At 41.1% G+C, this 23655-nt stretch overlaps 1 protein-coding gene across 1 annotated transcript in view; it reads left to right on the top strand.

Annotated features, from left to right (window-relative positions):
• Positions 1-23655, top strand: part of GRK3 (G protein-coupled receptor kinase 3) — a 115846-nt gene that overhangs the window by 47800 nt on the left and 44391 nt on the right. The window contains exons 3-6 of the mRNA XM_018061071.1: positions 3208-3281; positions 13993-14094; positions 16246-16320; positions 22825-22886. Coding sequence (XP_017916560.1) covers positions 3208-3281; positions 13993-14094; positions 16246-16320; positions 22825-22886 — 313 coding nt within the window. The remainder of the gene's footprint in view (positions 1-3207; positions 3282-13992; positions 14095-16245; positions 16321-22824; positions 22887-23655) is intronic.

Genomic DNA, 23655 nt, shown 5'->3' with positions numbered 1-23655 from the left:
CCAAGCATTATTTTTTAGAAAACTCTTCCATGTTTTTCTTTCCTTTTAAAAAAATTTTTTAGGAGGCTAAATTTTAATTTCCTATATAACCACTTATATTTAATATTTCAAGTTTTTAATTGATGTTTTATAAAAGATAATACAATTCTTTCTCCTGATTTTTGCAAAATATTTTGGTGGGACATGGGGATAGTTTGCCTTTCTTGGATGTCACATACACTCGGAAGTTAATCAGTATCCAGACAGTTTGCAGTGGTTCAAATATAGAAACAAGGGTAAACACATTCCACAGTTATCTAGTAAGCAGGTGTTGGGCCACAGTTTTTTATTCTTTGAAATCTGGAGAAATCACACTGATGAAGCAAACCAGCTAGGCAAATTATTTTCTTAATTTTTCCTTTTAGCTTTTGTTCTAATCAGTAGCGTTTCTCTTTTTAAAAAATGTAATTTAAGTCTAATGAAAGTAAATTGCTTTTAGCCTGGAACACAGTGATCTAGGATTTATCCTAAAGGCAAAATATCAAAATATCTTCTGGCTGCTCCATTTTAGCAGCTGCTATGATAGAAAGTAGCACTTAAGTTTACATACAGACAGGAGGGAAATACGTCCCCCACATACAATATTAAAATAATTCTTTGCAGCTTCCCTGGTGTCTCAGTGGTAAAGAATCTGCCAGCCACTGCAGAAGACAAGGTTCGATCCCTAGTCCAGGAAGATCCCACGTGCCATGGAGCAACTAAGCCCGTGTGCCACAGTACTGAGCCCTTGTGCCCCAGAGTCTGTGCCCTGCAACAGAAGAAACCACGGCAACGAGAAGCCCTCGCACCACAGCTAGAGAGTAGCCCCTGCTCGCCACAACTAGAGAAATGTCTGTGCAGCAGCAAAGACCCAGTGCAGCCAAAAATAAATGAATAAATAAATAAATCAAAAAAGCTTCTTTGGCTTACGGTACACACTGACGATGGAAGTTGCCTTAAAGTAGGTGACAGCATATTAAATTGGTTGTTTATTCATTCAGCTCCTCTCTCCGTCCCCTGCCTCCTTTCTTTCCTCTCCTCTCCAATTTACGAATGGGCGTTTCAGCAGTCCTCTGGGGATGATGAAGAGAGTAAGCAGACCAACATTCAGTAAGAGTTTAGAGGACCCAGACAACCCTGTCAGCCAACTTAACTGCCTTTTTACTCTGTGTAATGAAACACTTCACCTTATATACTATTTTTTTTTTTCCAAGTACCCTTGAAACATTCACCTAGAAGGACCAAATTTGGTCCAACTTTGGTCCAAAACCAAATTTCAATAAACTTTACAGTGTTGAAATCCTATCGAATGTGTTCTCTGACCACAACAGAATTAAACAGAAACCGATATCCCCCAAGATACCTTAAAAAATCCAAATATCCGAAAATTGCACGTTTCTGAAGGTGCAGTCATTCTGAATGACTCAGGAGTCAAAGGTGACATGACGAGGGAAATGTAAAGTTACTTTGAGAGGAATGAGAACAGAAAGACGACCTTACTCTTATTTTACCTTACTCTAAACTAATATGTTTAAAATAAACATATTAACATGAGAATCAGTGGAGAACGGCATCTTCAACTCTTCCTATTTGGCTGCTTCTTGAACTCCCCGCTTCCTTCATGCGTTAGCCCCGCCAGCCCCGCTGCAGTTGACAAGGTGGCCAAGGAGGGCGGCCGTGCTCCTGCTTGCGGTCTGCACTCAGCCGTCATTACTCTGGCCTTGCCTATGTAACCAAGTAGTTCAGATACTTTTCTTCTAGTTCCAGTGGACAAACATTTACCATTTTCAAAGGTCATGTTCCTGGAACCATGGAGGGGAATCTACGGGGCAGTAACAGACACGCTCAAGTCATATTACTCTTACATTAACTTGAATGAAAATCATGTCAAAGCTGCTTCCTTCCAGCTCTCTCCTGCCTGGGGAGTTCTGGTCTAACCCTCACCCAACATTTTAACTTTTTGTGAATGTTTCTTCATTTCCCACTCCCCCCCCCCCCCCCCAACCCGTGACTTCTGTTTCTCCTAGCGATCCTTTAATTTTTTGGACCTTCTCATTGTTTTTGATTTTTTGTAAACTTCCGGAGAAGGCAACGGCAACCCACTCCAGTACTCTTGCCTGGAAAATCCCATGGACGGAGGAGCCTGGTGGGCTGCAGTCCATGGGGTCGCAAAGAGTCAGACACGACTGAGTGACTTCACCTTCACTTTTCACTTTCATACATTGGAGAAGGAAATGGCAACCCACTCCAGTGTTCTTGCCTGGAGAATCCCAGGCACGAGGGAGCCTGATGGGCTGCTGTCTGTGGGGTCGCACAGAGTCAGACACAACCGAAGTGACTTAGCAGCAGCAGCATCAGCCTTCCCATATCTCTACCCTTGGTCAGCCTGTCCTGTCCAGCCTCTATCATTCGCTGAGACTTGATTAGGCGTGAGGCACAGACTGGGTTTGGTACAGGATGGGAGCTTGTAAGTCAGATAATTAACCGGAGTGTGCTAAGTGCTTTGACTTGTTGGAAGGGCTGTGCAAACAAACATTCATTCAACAAATATTTATTTGCCTTCCACTGTATAGTGGGCTGTGCAATGGGGGTGGATCCTGGGCAGCAGGTCGTGATGGCTTGAAGATGAGGCATGGGGGTATGAAGGGGAAAAGCATGATCTGGAGATGGACGATCCACTCAGGCTGAAGGTGTTTGGTGGGGACCTGGCGGGACTTGAACTAACATGCGGTGGAAGATCAGGGAGGTCCTTTGGTTTTGCTTTCTTTTGAAGGGCGTTTAGTTCTGCTTCAGTGAGCATGTGATCTATTAGATTCCTGGTGACTCTTACCAACACCTCTGTACTACCCTTATCTCTGATTTCTTTGATTTATCTTACGTTCTCGGTAGTGACCAGTGGCACTGAGTGGTGGTGACCACTTGCACTGTTAATTGTGCATTTTTTAAAAGTGGGAGGGGGGTTGCCAAGAGAGAATGAACCCCAATGCAAGAGCCAGATGTATGATACTCTTATCTAACCCGGATTATTTTCTCGTAGGCATTAGGCATTAAGTAGCCTCTTAAAACCTTTTAAAATTTCTTTTTTAATGTAGGAGAGCAAGAGGTTGAAACAAATGAATTTGAAAACACCCTGTGGGATCAGGTTTCCATCCATTGCCCACCCTGAAATTTTTTATTCTCTTTCTCTAGGTTTCTTGCTATTTAAAGATTTTTGTTTGAATGAAATTAATGAAGCTGTACCTCAGGTGAAGTTTTATGAAGAGGTAAGAAGTTGACTGTTTTATCAATGCTTTTATTTTAAAAGCATATTTAAACTGTTCTTTGGAAAATATTAAGACTTCTAGATAGTACAAATATTTAGAAATATTTAGAAATTCATTGAAAGTAATTAGTAGTACAAGATATAATATATAGTTTATTAGAGATGCAGGCACCAACTATAAAAAACATATCTTTAAAACTCTATAGTGTTCTAGAGTCAGTGAGGAATAGTTGGACTAAAATTCCAGAGGAAGACAATGGAGCATTCTCACCCATTTTACTTTCTGCAGAAGCTTGCAGATTCTGGAGACAGAAGCTGAGGTAGAGGGCTGCTATTGGGTAAAAGAACAGCTAGCAGAGTTTTATGGTCACACATTACTGTAGTGACAAATCAGAGACTTGTGGGAGAGGGAGGCCTCAAGCCCACAGCCCGTTTTCCCAGCAGAACACTGGGAGGGGCTGAAGAGATGGGCCAGGAACTTCTGAAAGACACATTGAAACCTCTCACAGCCTTGCAGGATTACATGATATTTAAATATGCACCTGCTGTGGCATGAATCTAAAAACAGAACAGGCAGGAGATGAAAACCCCACTGAAGATCTAGCACCACTTATCACCTGGGACGTTGGTTGGTCATAGGTGTGGTGAGCAGATGAGAATCCAAGTTTGGCCCCTGGCAGGAGGCTGTTTCTAGGAGACAGAAAAACCAGAAGAGGTTTCTGGGTCTGGAGTAAAGAACAGATGAGACTGGAGGGCCCCCAAAACATGATGAGTCCCTTTCTCAAGATGTATGCCAAGTTTTGAAGCTTGAATGGGACAGGGGCTGAAGAGCCATCCTGAAGACTTCTTAAGGGCAGAACCAAGTTCAGTGTGGAGGAGACAGAGATCTCACTGAACTCCAGGGACAGCCAGGCCTTAGGAATGGGGGTGAACCAGAGGCAGACTGATAGCTTAAGGTGAACGTGTTGGATTCATGATCTCCAAAGAAGATTTAGCTTTGGGACCAGGGACCAGGCTTGATCACTCGAGCTTTTGTGTAGCAGAGTTTTATTAAAGTAAGAAAAGGAACGGAGAAAGCTTCTGACACAGACATCAGAAGGGGGATGGAGAGTGCCCCCCTCGCTGTTCTAAGCAAGGGAGTTATATACTGTTTAATTGGTTGTTCAGTTCAGTTCAGTCACTCAGTCCTGTCCGACTCTTTGTGACCCCATGAACTGCAGCACGCCAGGCCTCCCTGTCCATCACCAACTCCAGGAGTTTACCCAAACTCATGTCCACTGAGTCGGTGATGTCATCCAACCATCTCATCCTCTGTTATTATAATAAATCAAAAGAATGTCTCAAGGTTGTAAAGATCTTACTAGACCTACTTCCACAATTTACATTTTAAGATGACAGGATTAGAACTAACAATAGAAAGATCTTACCAGACCCACTCCCATAATATACATTTTAAGATAACAGGGTTTAGTCAAAAGGTTTTCAAGAAGGAGAAACTGTCCTCAAGCAGGACACATTATTGTTCTATGGAGTTTAAACTGAGTTGTTCCTTGTGTAGTCATCAGCTTAGGGCTTAAAGGAGAAAACATTTTCTATGGCTAAGACTAAGGAACATAGAGAAAGAGAAGGGATGGTAGTCCTTTCCTCCTCCGGGAGAACCCCGGACCCCTTTCTCCTCCTTGGGGACCCCGGGCGTCTTATCAGCCTGCCTAGGAACTGACTGACTCTCACAAGACTGAGTCCTACACAAATGGCAGCCCAGACCAGCTCAGCTCAGCTCCTTGTTGAGCAGTGAACTCCCTCCCTGCCTGCGCAGCAGAGAGCAAGGGGAGCCCTCTGTCTCTTTTCTAGGTGGAAAAGAGCAATACTTAGAGCCTCTCCAGCGTTCACCATACAGTAAAAACGGTATGACACAACAGAAGCAAGGTCACATGACTTATAAACACGGCAATAGAATCAGGCCCACAGATGAGTCAGATACTGCAGTTAGCTGCCAAGTACCTAAAATAACCGTAAATAATATGTTTAAGACAACAGAGGAAAAGTTGGACAAAATAATTAGATGGAGGGATAGAGAGTTTTGGCATAATTTGAATTTATTGTGGAAAAACCAAGCATATATTCCAGAAAATAAAGTACAGTATTTAAATTAGAACCCAGTGGCCAGAACCAGTAGCAGATTGTCACAGTGAAGGACAGGATTAGTGGGTGGGAGGCAGTTCAGTAGATCATCTCAAACTGAAACAGGGGAAAAAAAAAACTATAAGAAAGAAGGGCATTAAAGACAAGTGAGATGTACTTAAAAAGGTCTTTATAGAGGTGGAGTCCCAGGAAGGGAGGAGGGAGAATGGGGCAGAAGCAATACTTGAGGATATAATACTGTTACAAAATGATGAAAGACAGCAGCTTAAACACACAGAAAACCCCAAGCAGGATGACTACAAAGGAAACATATCTTTGCTCATCAATATAAGACTCTGAAATCCCATGACAGAAAATTTTAAAAGCAGCCAGAGGTTAGAAAAAGACACCTCGTTGTTAAAGGGGCAGTAATATGGGCTTCCCTGGTGGCTCAGAGGTTAAAGCATCTGCCTGCAATGCGGGAGACCCGGGATCCATCTCTGGATTGGGAAGATCCCCTGGAGAAGGAAATGGCAACCCACTCCCATATTCTTGCCTGGGAAATCCCATGGATGGAAGAGCCTGCTGGATTACAGTCCACGGGGTCGCAAAGAGTCAGACACAACTGAGCGGCTTTGCTCAATGTAACCAACACAGCTATGACATCTTAAACGATTAAGAAAAAAGAAAGACAATAAAATGGCAATCTTTAATGAAAGAGAAAAGCTACCAACCTAAAATTATTTTCCCAGCCATAACTTCCTAAAAAAATGAAGATGAAATAGAGATGGTTTTGGACAGAAACCAAGAGACGTTGTCAGTAGTGGAACTGCATTACCATCAGTATTAAAGGGCGCTACTTCAAGCAGAAGGGAAATTACCCTAGATGGAAGTGCAGGAAGGAATGAAAGACATCATAAAGGGTAAATGTGCCTGTGAAATATACACGTTGACCATATAAAACTACTATATGTTCTTAGGGTTTAAAGTGTGTGTAAAACTAAAATGTATGAGAGTATCACAAAAGGCAGGAGAAGGGTTAATAAAGTGTTTTAAGATTCTAGGATTATTGGGGACAGTAAAAGTAATAATTTGCATTGACTTGTAAAGAATGCCTATTGTAACCTCTCAAGGTAACATTGAAGAGAATAAAATATGTGTATCTAGGAGGTTGAAATAGAGGGAATATGAAATAAAACAACATTGTATTAATCCAAAAAAAGAAAAAGAATAGAAGGTCGACATAAAGTAGGAGGTCAAATTGAAATCAAAGAGGAAGTGTGGTAGCTAAAAACCCGTTTATATAAATGATTATATTTAATATAAATGGACTAAATACTCCCAGTAAAAGACAGTTTGTCAGACTGGATATATAACCAAAACCATGTTATGTACTGTTGGTAAGTGGCATGCTTTATTTAAAGTATTTTACTTTACTTTTAAATTAAAATACAATTGCTATACAATATTATGTAGGTTATAGGTGTACATTATAGCGATTCAGTGTTTAAGGAAGTAACATAGTTTAAACAGAAGGATGAAAGAGGCTTTGTAATATATATACTCACTGAAGCAAAGCTGGCATATTATGAGACAAAATACACAGCAATGCTACTTTGAGATAGAGATGATTTCATCATGTTAGAGGAGGCAGTATCTTTGTCTTAAATCTGTATCTTACAAATAGCATAACTTTAAAATACATCAAGTAAAAATTGGCAGGGAGGTCAAAACAAAATAATTCTACAATCTTCCTGGGACACACAGATACTTCAAGAGCTTGTAGAAACAAAAAGGCAAAAATTAGTAAGGATATAGACAATCTTAATACAGTTGACGTAACTGACATCCAGAATGCTGCTTTCAGCAAAAACAGTTTGTGTTCTTAAAAGTATGGAACATTTACTAAAATAGAACATATATGCTGGACCCTAAAGCAAGTTTCTGCAGATTTCAAGCTTGAAATTGTTCAGAGTATGTTTTCTGATCACAGTGGACTTAAGTGCAAATTTCACAACAGTGTTAAGAAATCCTTAGCTGTCTGGAAACAGATAGCTTCTAATAATTTATGAGTCACAGAGGAAATTAAAATTGAAGTTAGGAAATATATTCATTAAAATACATTTTAGAGATGACATACGCTACTATTATTAGCATGGTGTATCTTTACCCTAAAGCACTTGAAATGGTCCAGAGAAAGCATGGCATAATTAGGGGTGATGTTAGTAATCTTTGTACATTTGAAAATTGGAAGGATGTTCCTTTTTCCCCTGGTTTATTGATATACATTAAAACGTGATATTTTTCTACATTTTTTTATTGTATTAATGTATTTCCAGGAAGGATGATGAAATGGTGATGTACATTTGGCATCACGTGAAAAAAAAAAGTAAGCTAAATCTGAAAGGGTTTCCACTCAGTACAAAATAACTTTTTTATTTCAATCTGAATCAGGCATTTTATCTGTATGAGAATCACAGCTTGATCTGTCAAAAATTTTTTTCTTTCCTGTGTTCTTAAAAGCTTCACCTCTTCAGTTTCAGCATGTACTCAGCTGCTCTGTTAATACAAAGCTGTGTCCTTCAGCAGATGAAACAGATGGCAGTCAATTGGGTTATTTCTTAAGCACTTCTCAGCAATGTGGCGGTGACTCCTGCTGATACGTCTCCACCTGAACACTAAACACTGGGCCTTCTCTTCCTTGGCTTGCTCCCCAGCGCCTCTATCCCAGGCTGTGTGATGGATCTGGCCTGTCAGATCATCTCCTCGGAGGAAAATGGTTCAGGGCTCCTGACCAACTTGCTCTGTGTTCTTCACAGCGTCATCCACCTTGGGGCTTCAAATACAGTTTTCTTAAGTCAGTACAGCCTCTTAAGACTGAGGTTATCAGAAAGTCTGCCTCCTTGCTCTCATCAGCCCAGTGGATTCTCTGAGTTCTAGTTCATGGTCCTGGTCCCTGCTTGAAGCCGGGCAGTCGGTCTTGCTTTGCCCTCCCTGGGCTTCCTCAGCGAAAAATCAGGGTGATAGTAGTGTCTGTACTCAGGGTTGTCCCGTGTGTGTGCGGCACAAGAGCAGCACCTGGCATTTAGTTGACCTTGTTCCAGTTAGACTAGAGGAAGCTTATAACAATATTTATATTACCCCTAGATTTAATCATAAATCATGGAAAATAGGAAGTATAACATCAGAGGTAAAGTTAGAAGGTTTTCGTTACTCATTCAGCCACTCATTCAGTCAGTATTTGTCAGACACTGATGCTCAGAAGTATTGTTTGGATGAGCGAGACAGACAAAGTGTGTGCTCTCTGTGAGCTCCTATTTTTATTGAAACAGACAGTAAACAAGTGATAAATAAATAGGAAAGATATTAGGAAATAATGACTCGAAACAGACTCAAAGCTTACTGTGATATATTGTGATTTGGTGACTGCCTTAAATTGCTGGGTCGAAGCCTGAGGAAGTGCATTTTAGTGGAGTAATTTCAGATGTTGTGTTTATCCTTAGGGCATTCACTTAGTTTTTTGAATCTGTCAATTTATGTTTTTCACCATGTCGGGTAAAATTTGGGCCATTATAAAATGTTGTTTCTACCTTAATCTCTTCTTGTCCTCTCCAGTCATATGTAAGCTTGATCTTTGGACATTGTCCTAGATATCACTGATACCTGATTCAATTTTTCCCTAAATATTTTTTTTTTCCTTTCTATTCTTCAGATTAGATAATTTCTACGGAGCTGTCTTCAAACTCACTGACTCTTTCGGTATCTCTCGTCTGTTGTTATGTCCACCCATTGAATTTTTTTTCAGATAGGATTTCCAACATGGCTTATTTCGTAGTTATCATCTGTCTGCTGCTATTTCCTAATTTGTTGTTCATTATATGCATATTTTATGTGCCTCTTTTAGTATAGTTATAATGGCTGTTTTAAAATCCTTTTCTGGTAATTCCAATCTCTGAATTACCTTGGATAGGTCCTCACTGATGGTCTGTTCTCTTGCGTATGACCCACATTTCTCTGTTTCTTCAAACATAGAATAGTTTTCGATTGTTCTTGTACATTGGTATTGTAGGTACTCAAAACTGCTTTTCTGTAGGGTATTGAGAGAGATATATATAGTCTCAGGAGTTAATTTGGCTTACTCAGACGTGATGCTCTGTCTTCTCACGCAGTGGGTAGCAATTTAACCTTGTTCAGTTATTTTAACCTGTGCTGGACTAATTTGGGTCTGTCGTGCTCACACATCATTGTGGGGTCCAGCAGAGATTTGGAGATTTTATGTGCAGAATTTTCGAGCTCTCCTCTGGCCCTTCATTTTTGGGAGTAGCCTCTCTACCTTTCTGGCTTCTGTTTGGTGCCCTTTCCCCGTAATCTGTGTGCTCTTGGTCAGTCTCCAGTGGCCCAGGGTAGCTGGGTTTTATAGATGCCCAGAATTGTTCTGTTAAGATTAGTTGTCTATTACCTGAATCAGGGCCTGGCTTGTGATACATTTTGAATATCAGACCAACGGGTTTGGCTAACGAATTGAATGTAGGGGATGATGGGGACAGAGTGAGCAAAAGAGCAAAATCGATGATGATGACTGCTATTGTGGCTTAGGCAGCTGGGTGGTGGTGGTGGTGGTGGTTTAGTCACTAAGTCGTGTCCGACTCTTGCAACACCATGGACTGTAGCCTGCCAGGCTCCTCTGTCCATGGGATTCTCCAGGCAAGAATACTGGAGTGGGTTGCCATTTCCTTCTCTAGAAGCAGCTGGGAGGATGGTTTTTCTCATTTTTGTGATTAAGAAGACTAGGGGAAGGGCATGATTGGCTGGAGTAGAGAGGATGTGGAGATATCCAATAGGTGGCTCAGTATCCAGACTCTGGAGCTCTGAGAGAGAAGTGAGTCCTGAAAACCCAGACTTAGTCATTGGAATAGAACTGGTGTTTGAAACTATGCAACTGAATAGCTTTATCCAAGGAGAATATAGTAGATGAAAAAGGGGTGTCTTAGCACCGTGCTCTGAGATGCTGCAGTGTTTAGAAGCCTGACAGCAGAGGAAGAGTCACCAAGGGAGACTGGAGAGGAGGAGGCAGGGTGGCAAGCTCCCGGGGAGTGCAGACCCCAGAGGTCAGAGGAGGTCCCAGAGGTCAGAGGAGATTCCAGAGCTCAGAGTGGCAAGCTCCCGGGGAGTACAGATCCCGGAGGTCAGAGGAGATCCCAGAACTCAGACGAGCCAGGAGCGCACCACTGAGCCGAACGCTACTGGGGTGTTAGGAGCTGAGGACAGAAAGAGAGGCCGTTGACTGGGCAAGGCAGAGGCGGCTGTGACTTTGCTAGGCTGGAATGGCAGTGGGGCAGATGGGAGACAAAGAGAGGGGGCCCGTGACAGCTGTGGGCCAAAGGGTCTTGCTCTTAGGGTTCTACGTGTTTAGGCTACGTGCTGAGCTGTGAGCTTTGTAAGCACCAAAGCAGAAAGGGGGGACCACACGGTCAGTGAACGTTCATCACTGGTGGTGATGCTTCTGTTCTGCTCTAAGGGCGACTTTCATCTTGAACCTGGGCCTCTGCCTACTCCATTCCCTGGACAACCTGCCTGCCAGAATTAGGGGTGACGTTTTCTCTGTGTATGTTACGGTCAGAACATCCTGTCTAGAGCTAATTGACGGTTGACGGCATGTTCTTTAATTAGTGGTCTGACTGATAATAGAAAGTGAATTTTGAATTACAGCCCCAGACGCTTTAAGCTCTTGCTTTGCCTACTAAGAATTAACCTTTGCTGCTGTTCAAGTCAGAGTTTCTGAGGCACAAGGCACCCACTAGAGCCCGCACTGTGGCGGGCATGGTTTGTACAAGAAACCAGGATTTCCTGTATATCACAGTTCATAGGAAACTCCCGTTGAATCAGGTGTCAGCTTGCTTTACAGGCCCCAGAACATAGACTTAGGTTTCCTTACCCTTGTGTTTGAGGGTAATAATTCCATGCAGACTTAGTCTTCCTAGAGCTTATTTGTATGTTTAGGCAGAAACATTTGCCTTTGGTTCACTGAGAGTCCGCCTCTTTTATCCTAGCATTCTGACATTAATTTTTGGACCTTACTAAAACCAAACAACACAACAAAAGAAATCAGCCAAGCTAGAGTCCTTTGTTTATTTTCTGGCTCTCCTTCAGATTTCAGCGTCTAGCTTCTGTTTCCTTGCAGCTGCCGTATTTGCGTCTGGGATGGTGTTTGAACCTTGTAGACATGTTCTCCTGAATTAACTTAGGCTGGTTAAGCCCAGGTCCTTTGGTTATGCCAACATTGCTGGATTGCTTCTTCATTAAAAAAGTGTTTTCCTTCTGGAGAAAAACATAATATGAAAAGATCCATATACCCCTATGTTCACAGCAGCACTGTTTATAATAGCTAAGACATGGAAGCAACCTAGATGTCTATCGACAGATGAATGGATAAAGATGTGGTCTGTATATACAATGAAATATTACTCAGTCATAAGAAGGAAATAATGCCACTTACAGCAACATGGATGCACCTAGGAGATGGTCACACTAAAGGGAAGCAAGCCAGGCCGAGAAAGACAAATACATGACGTCACTTATATGTGGAGTCTAAAAGCAAATGATTCAAATGAACTTATTTTCAAAGCAGAAATAGGCTCACAGACGTAACAAACAAACTGTGGCTACCAAAGGGGAAGGGAGAGGGATCAGTTAGGAGTTTGGGATTAAAGTATACACATTACTGCATATAAAATAGGTAACCAACAAGGACCTGCTGTAGGGCACAGGCAACTCCACTCAATATGTTATAATAATTTATTATGGAAGAGAATATACAAGAATGCATATGTGTTTGTGTGTGTGTATATGTATATACACACATATATAAACTGAGTCACTGTTGTATATCTGAAACTAACAGGACATTGTAAATCAACTATATTTCAATACATTTTTAAAATAATTAAAAAAAAATTTTTTTAAGTGTTTTCCTGTTGGATGGAGTATCAGCCTCTCCTAGGCCTCCTTCCTTTATGTTTGATTTCAGTGTCTGCCCCAAGAAGACTGAATTCTAAGCCCAGGCAGTTATAGACTTGTGAATCTCAGCCGTCTCATTGATATTTAAGGACAATTAAGATGATCCCAGTAATTTCTCAGTGTACGAAGCAGTTAGCCTGCATACACATACTATATATGCTTCATCTCTGTACATGCTCTTCTCCCTGCCGACTATGCCCTTTCATTATCAGAAATTCTCACAGGATTGACTGGTTTTGATTTCAAAACTTGTCAAAGTGAATGAAAGTCATTCAGTCATGTCCGACTCTTTGCGACCCAATGGACTATATAGTCCTTGGAATTCTCCAGGCCAGAATACTGGAGTGGGTAACCTTTCCCTTCTCCAGGGGATCTTCCCAACCCAGAGATTGAACCCAGGTGTCCGGCATTGCAGGCAGATTCTTTACCAGCTGAGCTACAAGGGAGGCCCAAGAATACTGGAGTGGGTAGCCTATCCCTTCTCCAGAGGATCTTCCCAACCCAGGAATCGAACAGGGGTCTCCTGCATTGCAGGTGGATTCTTTACCAACTGAACTATCAGGGAAGCCCTGTCAAGCTGAGACTATACAGTAAAAAGGTAGCTTTTATTTCTATTCAGTTTATATTCTCACCTCTAGGAGTGGTCAGCCCTACTCTGTAATCATAGCAGGATAAGAAGCACTCAGATATTATGAAAGTATAACAACTGGCTACTTGGTAGGAAAATTTTCTGTTTTTTCAGAAATGAGTCCTATGTACTTATTAGTCATTATATTGAAAATCTTCACTGCAGTCTTTGTACCAACTGCATATTTCATTTGTTTTCATTCTCTTCTTGTCTTGTAGATTTAACATATTTCTGTAAAGGAGTAAAAACACTTTTCTGGTCTGAGAACTTTTGAGGTTAAAGTAATAGAGACCATGTCCTCACAAAGCGTATTTGCTAAGCCCATTTTATTATTTAGTCTATCTTAACACCTGTCAGGTTACTGTTTGAAGGAACCTTTCTGTTAATACTTTTAGAGTGCAGAGACAGTTCCAGTGTGAAAAACCAGTGCTTGTATCTATGATGAATGTCTTTCCAAAAGATTTAGTTGACTTTCAAAAATCTCTGCAATAATCCTGACAGTTCATTATTATTTTTTCCTCCTGAGTTTTTTAACACTGTAGTCAAGTGAAAATGATCCCCATCATAACTCATAGAAATGGATTACTGCCAAGTTCAAATTATTTGTGCTTTGGAAAGGAGAATTGGCAAGAATGAATGGTCCATCGCTGCTATATCATAAGATAATTGTAACCATGGCAGTGTTTGTTTCCTAATATTGTGTTTCTAAATTTAAGCAACGAGGTTCATCATAGGAAAAAATCCATTCCTATGTCCCAAGTTGAATTTAAATTATTCCAGCGTCATTATTTCAACATTAGAAGTAGTTGTTTCCTGTGCACTGGCCAATTCAAGTAATTTGCTTGATCTCATGTGGAAGTGGTTTCTGCCAAGACGAGTAATATCTTTTAATAAAGTAAGTTTCTAGGAAGACAGCACCTAACAATCATAATTTATAACTGTCTAGATAAAAGAATATGAGAAGCTTGAGAATGAGGAGGATCGCCTTTGCAGAAGTCGACAAATCTATGACACTTACATCATGAAGGAGCTGCTGTCCTGTTCGCATGTGAGTGCTCTCCTTATTTCATTGACTCAGTGTGAGTGAATGAGACAGGCTCCGCATGCTTTTAGAGTAAAAGTTAAAATAGGAGGAGAGATTTAAAGGTGTTCATCCAGCATGGAACCTGTGTTTCTCGAGTTTTGTCATTTGTTTCCTGGTGATACTGATCCAAAATCTGCGCTCCATATACTTTTAATAAGGTTCCCAGAGTGGATGCTTTCAGTACAGATGTTGATAAAATGGCTAATGCAGATCCATGCAAGAAAAGGCCAAGCTCAATTCGCAACTCTCTAAGGAAATTAAGCTTTATTGGTTTTCATTTATCTCCCCTTTAACAGTTAGGCTAATCAAATATTTATCGATAAATATCTTAAATGCTTTCTTTGAATTAATAAGGTTGATTGTAATTATTATGTTAGTATAGTTCACTAATAGTTGAATGATGGTTGAAACCTTTTTTTTTTTTTTTTGCTTGTAAATCAGAGAAACAATCTCATTCAGTCATTAGGATAAACGAGGTTCCTAGGAAATTCTTCCGCCAGGAGTGAGTGGAATAATTAGTAATGAAAATGTGCACTGTAATCTCTCTGCATGAACACTGTTTTCCAGAGAAGCACCCTGAGAGCCCTGGACTGCTGTGTCCAGTGCAGAGCCGCTAGCCACGAGCGAGTATTTAATTGTGTTTACATTGGTTGTTGCTTAGTCTCTTAAGTCACATCCAACTCTTTGCGACCCCTGGACTGTGATCCACCAGGCTCCTCTGTCTATGGATTTCCCAGGCGAGAATACTGGAGTGGGTTGCCATCCCCTTCTCCAAGGGATCTTCCCAACCCAGCGATCAAACCCGCATCTCCTGGCATTGGCAGGCGGGTTCTTTACCACTGAGCCACCACGGAAGTATGTTTATATTAATTGCAATCAAATGGAAGTAACATTTTAACTCCTGACGTCCTCCTGAGCCATATTTGAAATGTGCAGTACCCACATGTGGCTGGTGGCTCCTGCATCAGCCCAGATTCACAGCATTTCCATCGTCGCAGCGAGTCTGACTGAACAGCGCTGGTCACGACAATGATACACTTTCGTGCTTCTGTGATTATTGTGTTGTCCACAGTGCTTACTGAACTTCTGAGCTAGAGCTTACCGTAAGGCTCTGTGCCTCGCTGCCTTGCTGGGGATGATTGGACCTTGGAAAATACCACGTGTTCACTGAGAAAGCCTCTGTAGACGTAGCTTTCCTGTACGGCAACAGTTTAGAGGGTTTCTTGCCTGGAAAATCCCGTGGGCAGAGGAGCCTTGTAGGCTTTAGTCTGTTGGGTCACTAAGAGTCGGACACGACTGAGCAGCTTCACTTTCGCTTTTTGCTTTTCACTTTCATGCATTGGAGAAGGACGTGGCAATCCACTCCAGTGTTCTTGCCTGGAGAATCCCAGGGACCGGGGAGCCTGGTGGGCTGCCGTCTATGGGGTCGCACAGAGTCAGACACGACTGAAGCGACTTAGCAGCAGCAGCAGCATGCTTTTTTAAGCTCTTCTTGTGCATTACTTCAGACATAATTTGAAGTTTATGGGGAGGACAGGGTTTCTAATATTTGTCAGTGTGAGTTTCATTCTTTTAGAACAAATTCCTTTTTGCAGTGGTTACAGCAAGCCTTTCCTTAACCTAGAGTCTTTTCAACACTGTGGTTTAGCTTTGTGATCCTGGCATTTAATTCTTAGGTATATCTTTGTGCATTCGTGTTCTCTCATGAAATAGAAATTTTACATTTTTAGGACCCCAGTATCAGCCAACTGAGAGATGATGCATTTAATATTAATACGGTGATAATACGATTCCTTACACCCTTTTTAAGTCAAAGGAGCCTTGATCTCTTGTGGGCATAGATATTTCAGTTAGATGCCCCCACGTGTATCACCCTTCTTGACATAGTTTCTAAGAACTCTGGAAGCTCTGAGGAACAATTATCTGTTGGGTTGCCCACAAACATACAACAGATTTTTTTTAAGAATGCATGTTGATGTGATCACCATAGGTTACTGCTTAGTAACTGTTGTGTTAAATTATATGTTGTGATACTGTAAAATACACAGAGGTTTGCTCTGTTTTATATTTGTGGGGGAAAAAGAAAAAGAAAACGTTGTATGTGTTTTTTTTAAGCCATTCTCAAAGCAAGCCGTAGAACACGTACAAAGTCATCTATCAAAGAAACAAGTGACATCAACTCTTTTTCAGGTAAGGTAAAATGCTCTCCAAATAAATGTTTCTCATTCACTTAATGGTTGTCTTTGGGGGCATTCTTTGCTTGGGTGAAAGTGCTGGCAGAATTTCGAGACTGTTTCTTACCTAGAGGTTTATCTGGAAAAAGCAAAGTTTAATATCACCTGTCTTTTCACTGAAACGTGCTCTTATGCCAGCATCATAAAGGCTGTCCTGAGAAAGGCTGCTAGAGCATTCGTTTAGTGTTTTTTTTCCTATAAATCAATCAAGACAAGACGTTGGCAGGAAAACCTTTTCCTGTTGGACATCCCAGACACCTGTGATGAGCAGGGACTGGGCAAGATTTACTTTCTAGTGGTACAGGTGTTGGTCCCCATGGCGATCCTTCCCCAGATGAAGCAGATTCATTTTCAGCAATCAAGAAGGAATGAATGGCCTTGGAGTCGTGACTGAGAAATTGGATTTCGCCTCAGCTCCTCTTATCTTGAACACGACACAATCATAGATTTAAATTATAAGGCTCAGAAAACTCAGTCCACAACTGATGGGCACATGTCTTGGCTGCTCTTTGGATGCAGTGGTTTTCTTCCTGAAAGCCTTTTCCATTATCCCGTGGGATTTCCATAGAGATGGCAGCTTTCAAGGGTATGGTCAGATTTCCAAGCGGGTCATGTACTTTTTGTTTCTGTGAGTTACAAGAAATAGGAAAGAATGCCATTTATTAACATAATGGTTTTCATAAATGAAAATAACTAGTTTATCCTTTTCTTGGATTATTCAGTTATTTGAAGAGAATTAAGTTGATTTTTGCCTTAGTGCCTTATGGTTGGGCTTATTTATACAGATTCATACAAAATGAATCTGATTATTCTATAGAAAGGATACTGGTTTGACTCTGAGAACATTTGGGCATGGTAACCAAACCAGCTGCTCCCTTTCTGCCAAAATGATTAGATGGACATCTCTTAAAATGTCAGACCTTTTAGTATAGTCTAGTTGGTTATAAGCTTGGGCTCTGAAATTCAGTGACCTGAGTTTCAAGGCCCTGGGCAAGGTAGTACCATAGCTCTCCGCACTTCTGTTTTTCCCTCTGTGGAGTAGAAATGCCAGCAGACTGTCCCGTAAATGGGGTTTTGAGGACCCCGTGCATATGAGCTACTTTGTACCAGGCCTGTCTATCACAGCACTCCATAACTGTCAACCTTCTCAAACACCTCAGTCAGAAAGTGCAATTTGAGTATCTGCTTTTTGTTGCCTCTGTGACATTTTCATGTCAGAATTTCAGTTTTCTGACTTTGACATGGTTCAGAGATAGTTGTGTAGTCAGTTACATTTAATATTGCTAAATTACATACATAGATTTTACAACTCTGATGTTAACTTTACCTGTAGCATAAATAACATTTAAAAAGATAGTTCCAGATGAGAGATACAAAGACCAACAAAATTATCTTTATGGCTTCAAGAAACGTTGATTTAGAAGCCATGTCTCCAATATATCTTTTAAAAGCACTTTACTGATTTGTTCATAAGAAAATAATTGAGTAATGTTCTAATAAAACAGATATAGAATAGCTGGTATTTTTATTTCAGTGGTGAAGGAAATAGTCATTATGTCAATTTAAATAAGAAAGCATTTTAGTGCAATTCTGTAATAAGTACCATTAGAACATGGTGGTCAAAGTATAAAATAGAAGTTATATGTTTGGATACCCTGTTTATAGAGGGACATTGATCTCTATAACATTTAACTAACATTAAAGTTACTTGATATTCTTTGAGTTGGAATCTTCCCTCCTGGCTTTCAATGAGTTATAATTGACAACTAAAAATTGTGTGTAGTTGAAAGTGTACAGTGTGATGTTTTGATATGTGTATTCATTGTGAAATGATTGTTGTAATCTAACTAAGCAGCATACTCATCACCTCATGTAGTTATATTTGTATGCATGGGTGGTGAGAACACTTAAGATCAACTTTCTTAGCAAATTTCAAGCGTACAATACAGTACTATTAACTATAGTCCCCATACTGGACATTAGCTGGCCAAGACTTATTTATCCTGCAGAACTGAAACTTTGTACCCTTTAAGCAACATCTCCCCCATTTTCCCTACTTCCTAACCCTTGGCAACCAACTTTCTACTGTGCTTTTATAAGTTAGACTTTTTTAGATTCCACATACAGGAGAGATCAGCTTGTAATTGTCTTTCTGTGTCTGGCTTGTCTCACTTGGCATAATGTTCTCCAGATTCACCTGTGGTATCATAAATGTCAGGGTTTCCTCTTTTTAAAGAACAGAACAGTGTATACCATTTGTGTGTGTGTGTGTGTGTGTGTACACATATATATGTATATATACATGTATATCTCCATCCCCCATTTTCTTTATCCATTCATCCATTGATGGACCCTTGGGTTATCTCCATATCTTTACCATTGTGAAGTAATGGCACAGTGAACATGGGTATGTGGGTATGTCTTCAAGATGCTGATTTAATTTCCTTTGGATATATACCGGAAGGAATCTTCATACCGTTTTCGGTAATGGCTGTCCCAGTTTGCATTCCCACCAACAGTGCACAAGGATTCCCATTTCTCTGCATCCTCACCAACACGTACCTCTTGGCTTTCTGATAACAGTCATCCTGACAGGTGTGAGATGATATCTCTCTGTGGTTTTGAGTTGCGTTTCCTTGATAATTAGTGATGCCGAGCACCTTTTCATATGCCTGTTGGCCATTTATTATCTCTTTTGAAAAACGTCTATTCAGGTCTTCAGCCCACTTTTGAATTGGGTTATTTGGGCTTTTCCTGTCGAGGTGAGTTCCTCATATGTTTTGAGTATTAACCTCATATCATATGGTTTACAAATAACTTCTTTCATTCTACAGGTTGCCTATTCACTCTGTTAATTGTTTCCTTTGCTCTGCAGAAGCTTTTTCGTCTGATGCAATCCCACTTGTCTGTTTTTGCTTTTGTTGCCAGAGCTTTTGATGTCATATCCAAAAAATCATCACCTGAACCACTGTCAAGAAGCTTTTTCCCGTGTTTTCTTCTAGTTGTATGGTTTCAGGTCTTATATTGAAGTCTTTAATTCATCTTGAGTTGGTTTTTATATATGGTGTAAGGTAAGGGTCCAATCTCATCCTCCATTTATTGAAGTGACTGTCCTTTCCCCATTGAATGCTTGATGCCCTTGTCAAAGATCAGGTGACCGTAGGTGTGTGGATTTATTTCTGAACTCTGTTCTGTCCCATTGATCGATAAGGTCTGTTTTTATGTCAGTACCATACTATTTTGATTGCTGTAGGTTTATCATATATTTAAACATTGGGAAGTGTGATGCCTGAGGTGAAATTTCTTGTCAAGGAGAACAAGGTAGTTAAAAAAATGCTCTGAAAATAAATACCAAATGCTTTTTTTGTTTGTTTGTTTGCAAAGTTGACTTTAGAAATAATTAATTGCACAGGTTCATTTGGTGGCGAGAGTTGGAAGGACTCCTGGCTTACATTTAGGTTCCTGGAATGTGCCAAGTCCGACTCTTTTCGAACCCCATGGACTATAGACCGTCAGGTTCCTCTGTCCATAGCATTCTCCAGGCGAGAATACTGGAGTGGATTGCCATGCCCTCCTCCAGGGGATCTTCCCAACCCAGGGATTGAACCCAGGTCTCCCACATTGCAAGCGGATTCTTGGCTGTCTGAGCCACCAGGGAAGTCTCAGTGTTCTGAATCTTATTAAATCCTCACAACAGCCTTGCAGATTAGACGTAACTCTCCCATCTTACAGATTGAGGAAACCAAGAATCAGAGCAGTGAGGTCGTTTGCTCATGACCCCACTCTTGAACTTTGGCTTTTGCATTGCTCACCTGACACATTTTGTGGTCCTTCATGTTGAAAGTGGCAATGTGGTATATCATATCTGGTCTTAAGAATTTCTGGTACAGGATGTTTTATAAAATATGAAAAACATATTAATATAAGAGTTTCTGTAAATAGAAAATCTGTTACATACAAACTTAGTCTTTCATACGTCTTTCCACACTTGATGTCTTTTGAACCTCTTGAGACTTGTGGCGTTGGTGTTTAGCATCGAGGAGACTTGGCAAAGATGACTATTATCTTTGATTATAGACATATAGGATTTCAGAGTTGCAAAAAGCTCCAGAGAGAGAGAGGGCAGCTTCCCCTGTTACTAAGGAGGGAACAAGTTCATTTGGTTTTAGTGACTGTGCCCAGTGCCCTGCCCAGGACCCTGATAGCCCTGCCAAGTGGCAGAGGCTAGCTTAGCCCCGTGGTAGGAAGTACAGCTCCCAGGCGAGCTGCAGGGGCCTCACTGCCCACGTTAGTGACTGTGGCTTCTGTACGTTTCCTCGTTTGATCACTTGCCTTGGACATCTCCTGACGTCTGGTCCTTCTTTTTTGCACATTTTTAGGATGATCTACAAGACACAGAAAACATTAAATTTCTATCATTCAAGGAGAGAGTAGGGTATCACGATATTTTCCAGAACTAGCTAATTGCCCCTAGGCTGAGTTGTGAAGTGTTGGCATTTGATATTTTTATCACTCTTAATTTGAAGACTACCCCATGGGAAATAAACTTATGCAGTTTATTTGGTAATGTGTAAAGTGGCATGAAATTGAAGCAGATTGTTCTCCATAGGGAAAGAGCCCCATGCATGTGAGCCAGGAGCCCTTGCCTTAATCTTGGCTTAGCCATGAACTTGCTCAAAAACCTTGCAAATAACTAATTAAAAAAAAGCTTTACTCCATGGGTTCTTTCACTTATAGTCTTTGAAACTCAATATTAATGCTGATCATTTATGATAATTGTAATTAATGGCAATTATATAATTAATTGTAATTTACAGGCTGCCACTACATAATCTACAAGGCTCAGTACACAATGTAAACGTGGAGGTCCTTGTTCAGAAATGTCAAGATGGCAACAGTAGGGCACCATACCAAGGACTGGGCTCTTCTGTGGGACTGCATGGGTCACATGCCCATGAAGCTAATTCCAGGCATTTAAGGCGTGTCTGTGACTTGCCATGAGCTGTGCCAGACAGTAGAGACACAGTGGCACACAGGACAGAACTGCCCTTGCCTTCAGGGAACATGCCATTGAGTGGTATAGATAACTACTAAGCAAGTAGTCATGCCCATGAATCTACTGGTGCAAACTGGACAGGCGCTGAGGAGGGTGAGTACAAGGTGCTATCAGTTCAGTTCAGTTCACTCACTCAGTTGTGTCTGACTCTTTGGGACCCCATGGACTGTTGCACGCCAGGCCTCCCTGTCCATCACCAACTTCCGGAGTTTACTCAAACTCCTGTCCATTGAATTGGTGATGCACTCCAACCATCTCATCCTCTATCGTCTCCTTCTCCTCCTGCCTTCAATCTTTCCCAGCATCAGAGTCTTTGCAGATGAGTCAGTTCTTGGCATCAGGTGTTCAAAGTATTGGAGTTTCAGCTTCAGTATCAGTCCTTCCAATGAATATTCAGAACTCATTTTCTTTAGGATGGACTGGTTGGATCTCCTAGCTGTCCAAGGGACTCTCAAGAGTCTTCTCCAACACCACAGTTCAAAAGCATTAATTCTTCGGCACTCATCTTTCTTTATAGTCCAGCTCTCATATCCATACATGACTACTGGAAAAACCACAGCTTTGACTAGATGGACCTTTGTTGGCAAAGTAATGTCTCTGCCTTTTAATATGCTGTCTAGGTTGGTCATAACTTTTCTTCCAAGGAGCAAGAGTCTCCTAATTTCATGGCTACAATCACCATCTGCAGTGATTTTGGAGCCCCTCCCCCCCAAAAAAAGTCTGTCAGTGTTTCCATTGTTTCCCCATCTATTTGCCATGAAGTGATGGGACTGGATGCCATGATCTTAGTTTTCTGAATGCTGAGTTTTAAGCCAACTTTTTCACTCTCCTCTTTCACTTTCATCGAGAGGCTCTTTGGTTCTTCACTTTCTGCCATAAATGTGGTATTATCTGCATATCTGAGGTTATTGATGATTATGGGAGCACATAGTTGGGAACCTCACCACATCTGTGGAGAAGGCAGTGGGACCCCACTCCAGTACTCTTGCCTGGAAAATCCCATAGATGGAGGAGTGGAGGCGCCATGGGGTGAGGCGATACGACTGAGTGACTTCACTTTCCTTTCATGCATTGGAGAAGAAATGAACTCCAGTGCTGGAGATCCAGGATGGGGCTGGTGGCTGCGTCTATGGGGTTGTGAAGAGTCGGATACGACTGAGTGACTTCACTTTCACTTTTCCCTTTCATGCATTGGAGAAGGAAATGGCAACCCACTCCAGTGTTCTTGCCTGGAGAATCCCAGGGATGGGGGAGCCTGGTGGGCTGCCGTCTATGGGGTTGCACAGTCGGACACAACTGAAGCAGATTAGCAGCAGCACCACATCTGAGTCTCATCCACTTGTGTTTTTCACTTTACTGTGTTCTTACTGATGCAGTGTGGAATTTCTTTTCCATCCTTTCCAGCCATACATAGAAGAAATTTGTGAAAGTCTTCGAGGCAGCATTTTTCAAAAATTCATGGAAAGGTATGAAACTTTGTGTACAAAGTCTTTTTTTGTTGAGGTATGTTTGTCATGTAACATTATGTTAGTATGGTGGTTTATTTGCTAAGTCGTGTCCGACTCTTACGACCCCGTGGACTGTAGCCCGCCAGGCTCCTCTGTCCATGGGATTCTCTAGGTGAGAATACTGGAGTGGGTTGCCATTTCCTTTTCCAGAGGATCTTCCCAACCCAGGAATCAAACCCAGGTCTCCTGCACTGCAGACAGATTCTTTACCAACTGGGCTATGATATTTAAATCTTGTACTGTGTAGGTATACCTCATTTCACCTCATAAATGCTATCCTTAAAATGTGTTAATTTATTCATTCAACAAACATTTATTATCCATGTGCTCTGTACCAGGCTAGCTTATACCCTCTATACTTTGTAGTTTAGGATTTGTATATATTAACATCCCTTTGACTTTATTTTTTTAGTTTCCAAATGATCCAAAATGTAAATAGACGAGGGAACCTCAATATTGAAGTTATCTTACTGGGACACGTTTGCTAATGCCAGCATGAGTCTTATGTTCAGTTCATTTGTTTATATGTTAAAGTCATATCCTTAAAAATGAGACAGCCCTTTTCTTGATTCTTTACACAGTAGAATTTAGGTATACTGGCAGATGTCTTTTGTCACGTCTGTCTTAACGTACCCACTAAATGTGGCCCTTTGGGTTACTCAAACTACAGAGTATGTTTGTCATATAAAATCCTGAAAACTTTCTAGATAATTAATGAGGACCTACT

Source organism: Capra hircus, chromosome 17 (assembly GCF_001704415.2).
Source record: "Capra hircus breed San Clemente chromosome 17, ASM170441v1, whole genome shotgun sequence".
In the NCBI taxonomy this organism is placed as follows: Eukaryota; Metazoa; Chordata; class Mammalia; order Artiodactyla; family Bovidae; genus Capra; species Capra hircus.
This window is presented reverse-complemented; position numbering and strand designations above follow the sequence as displayed.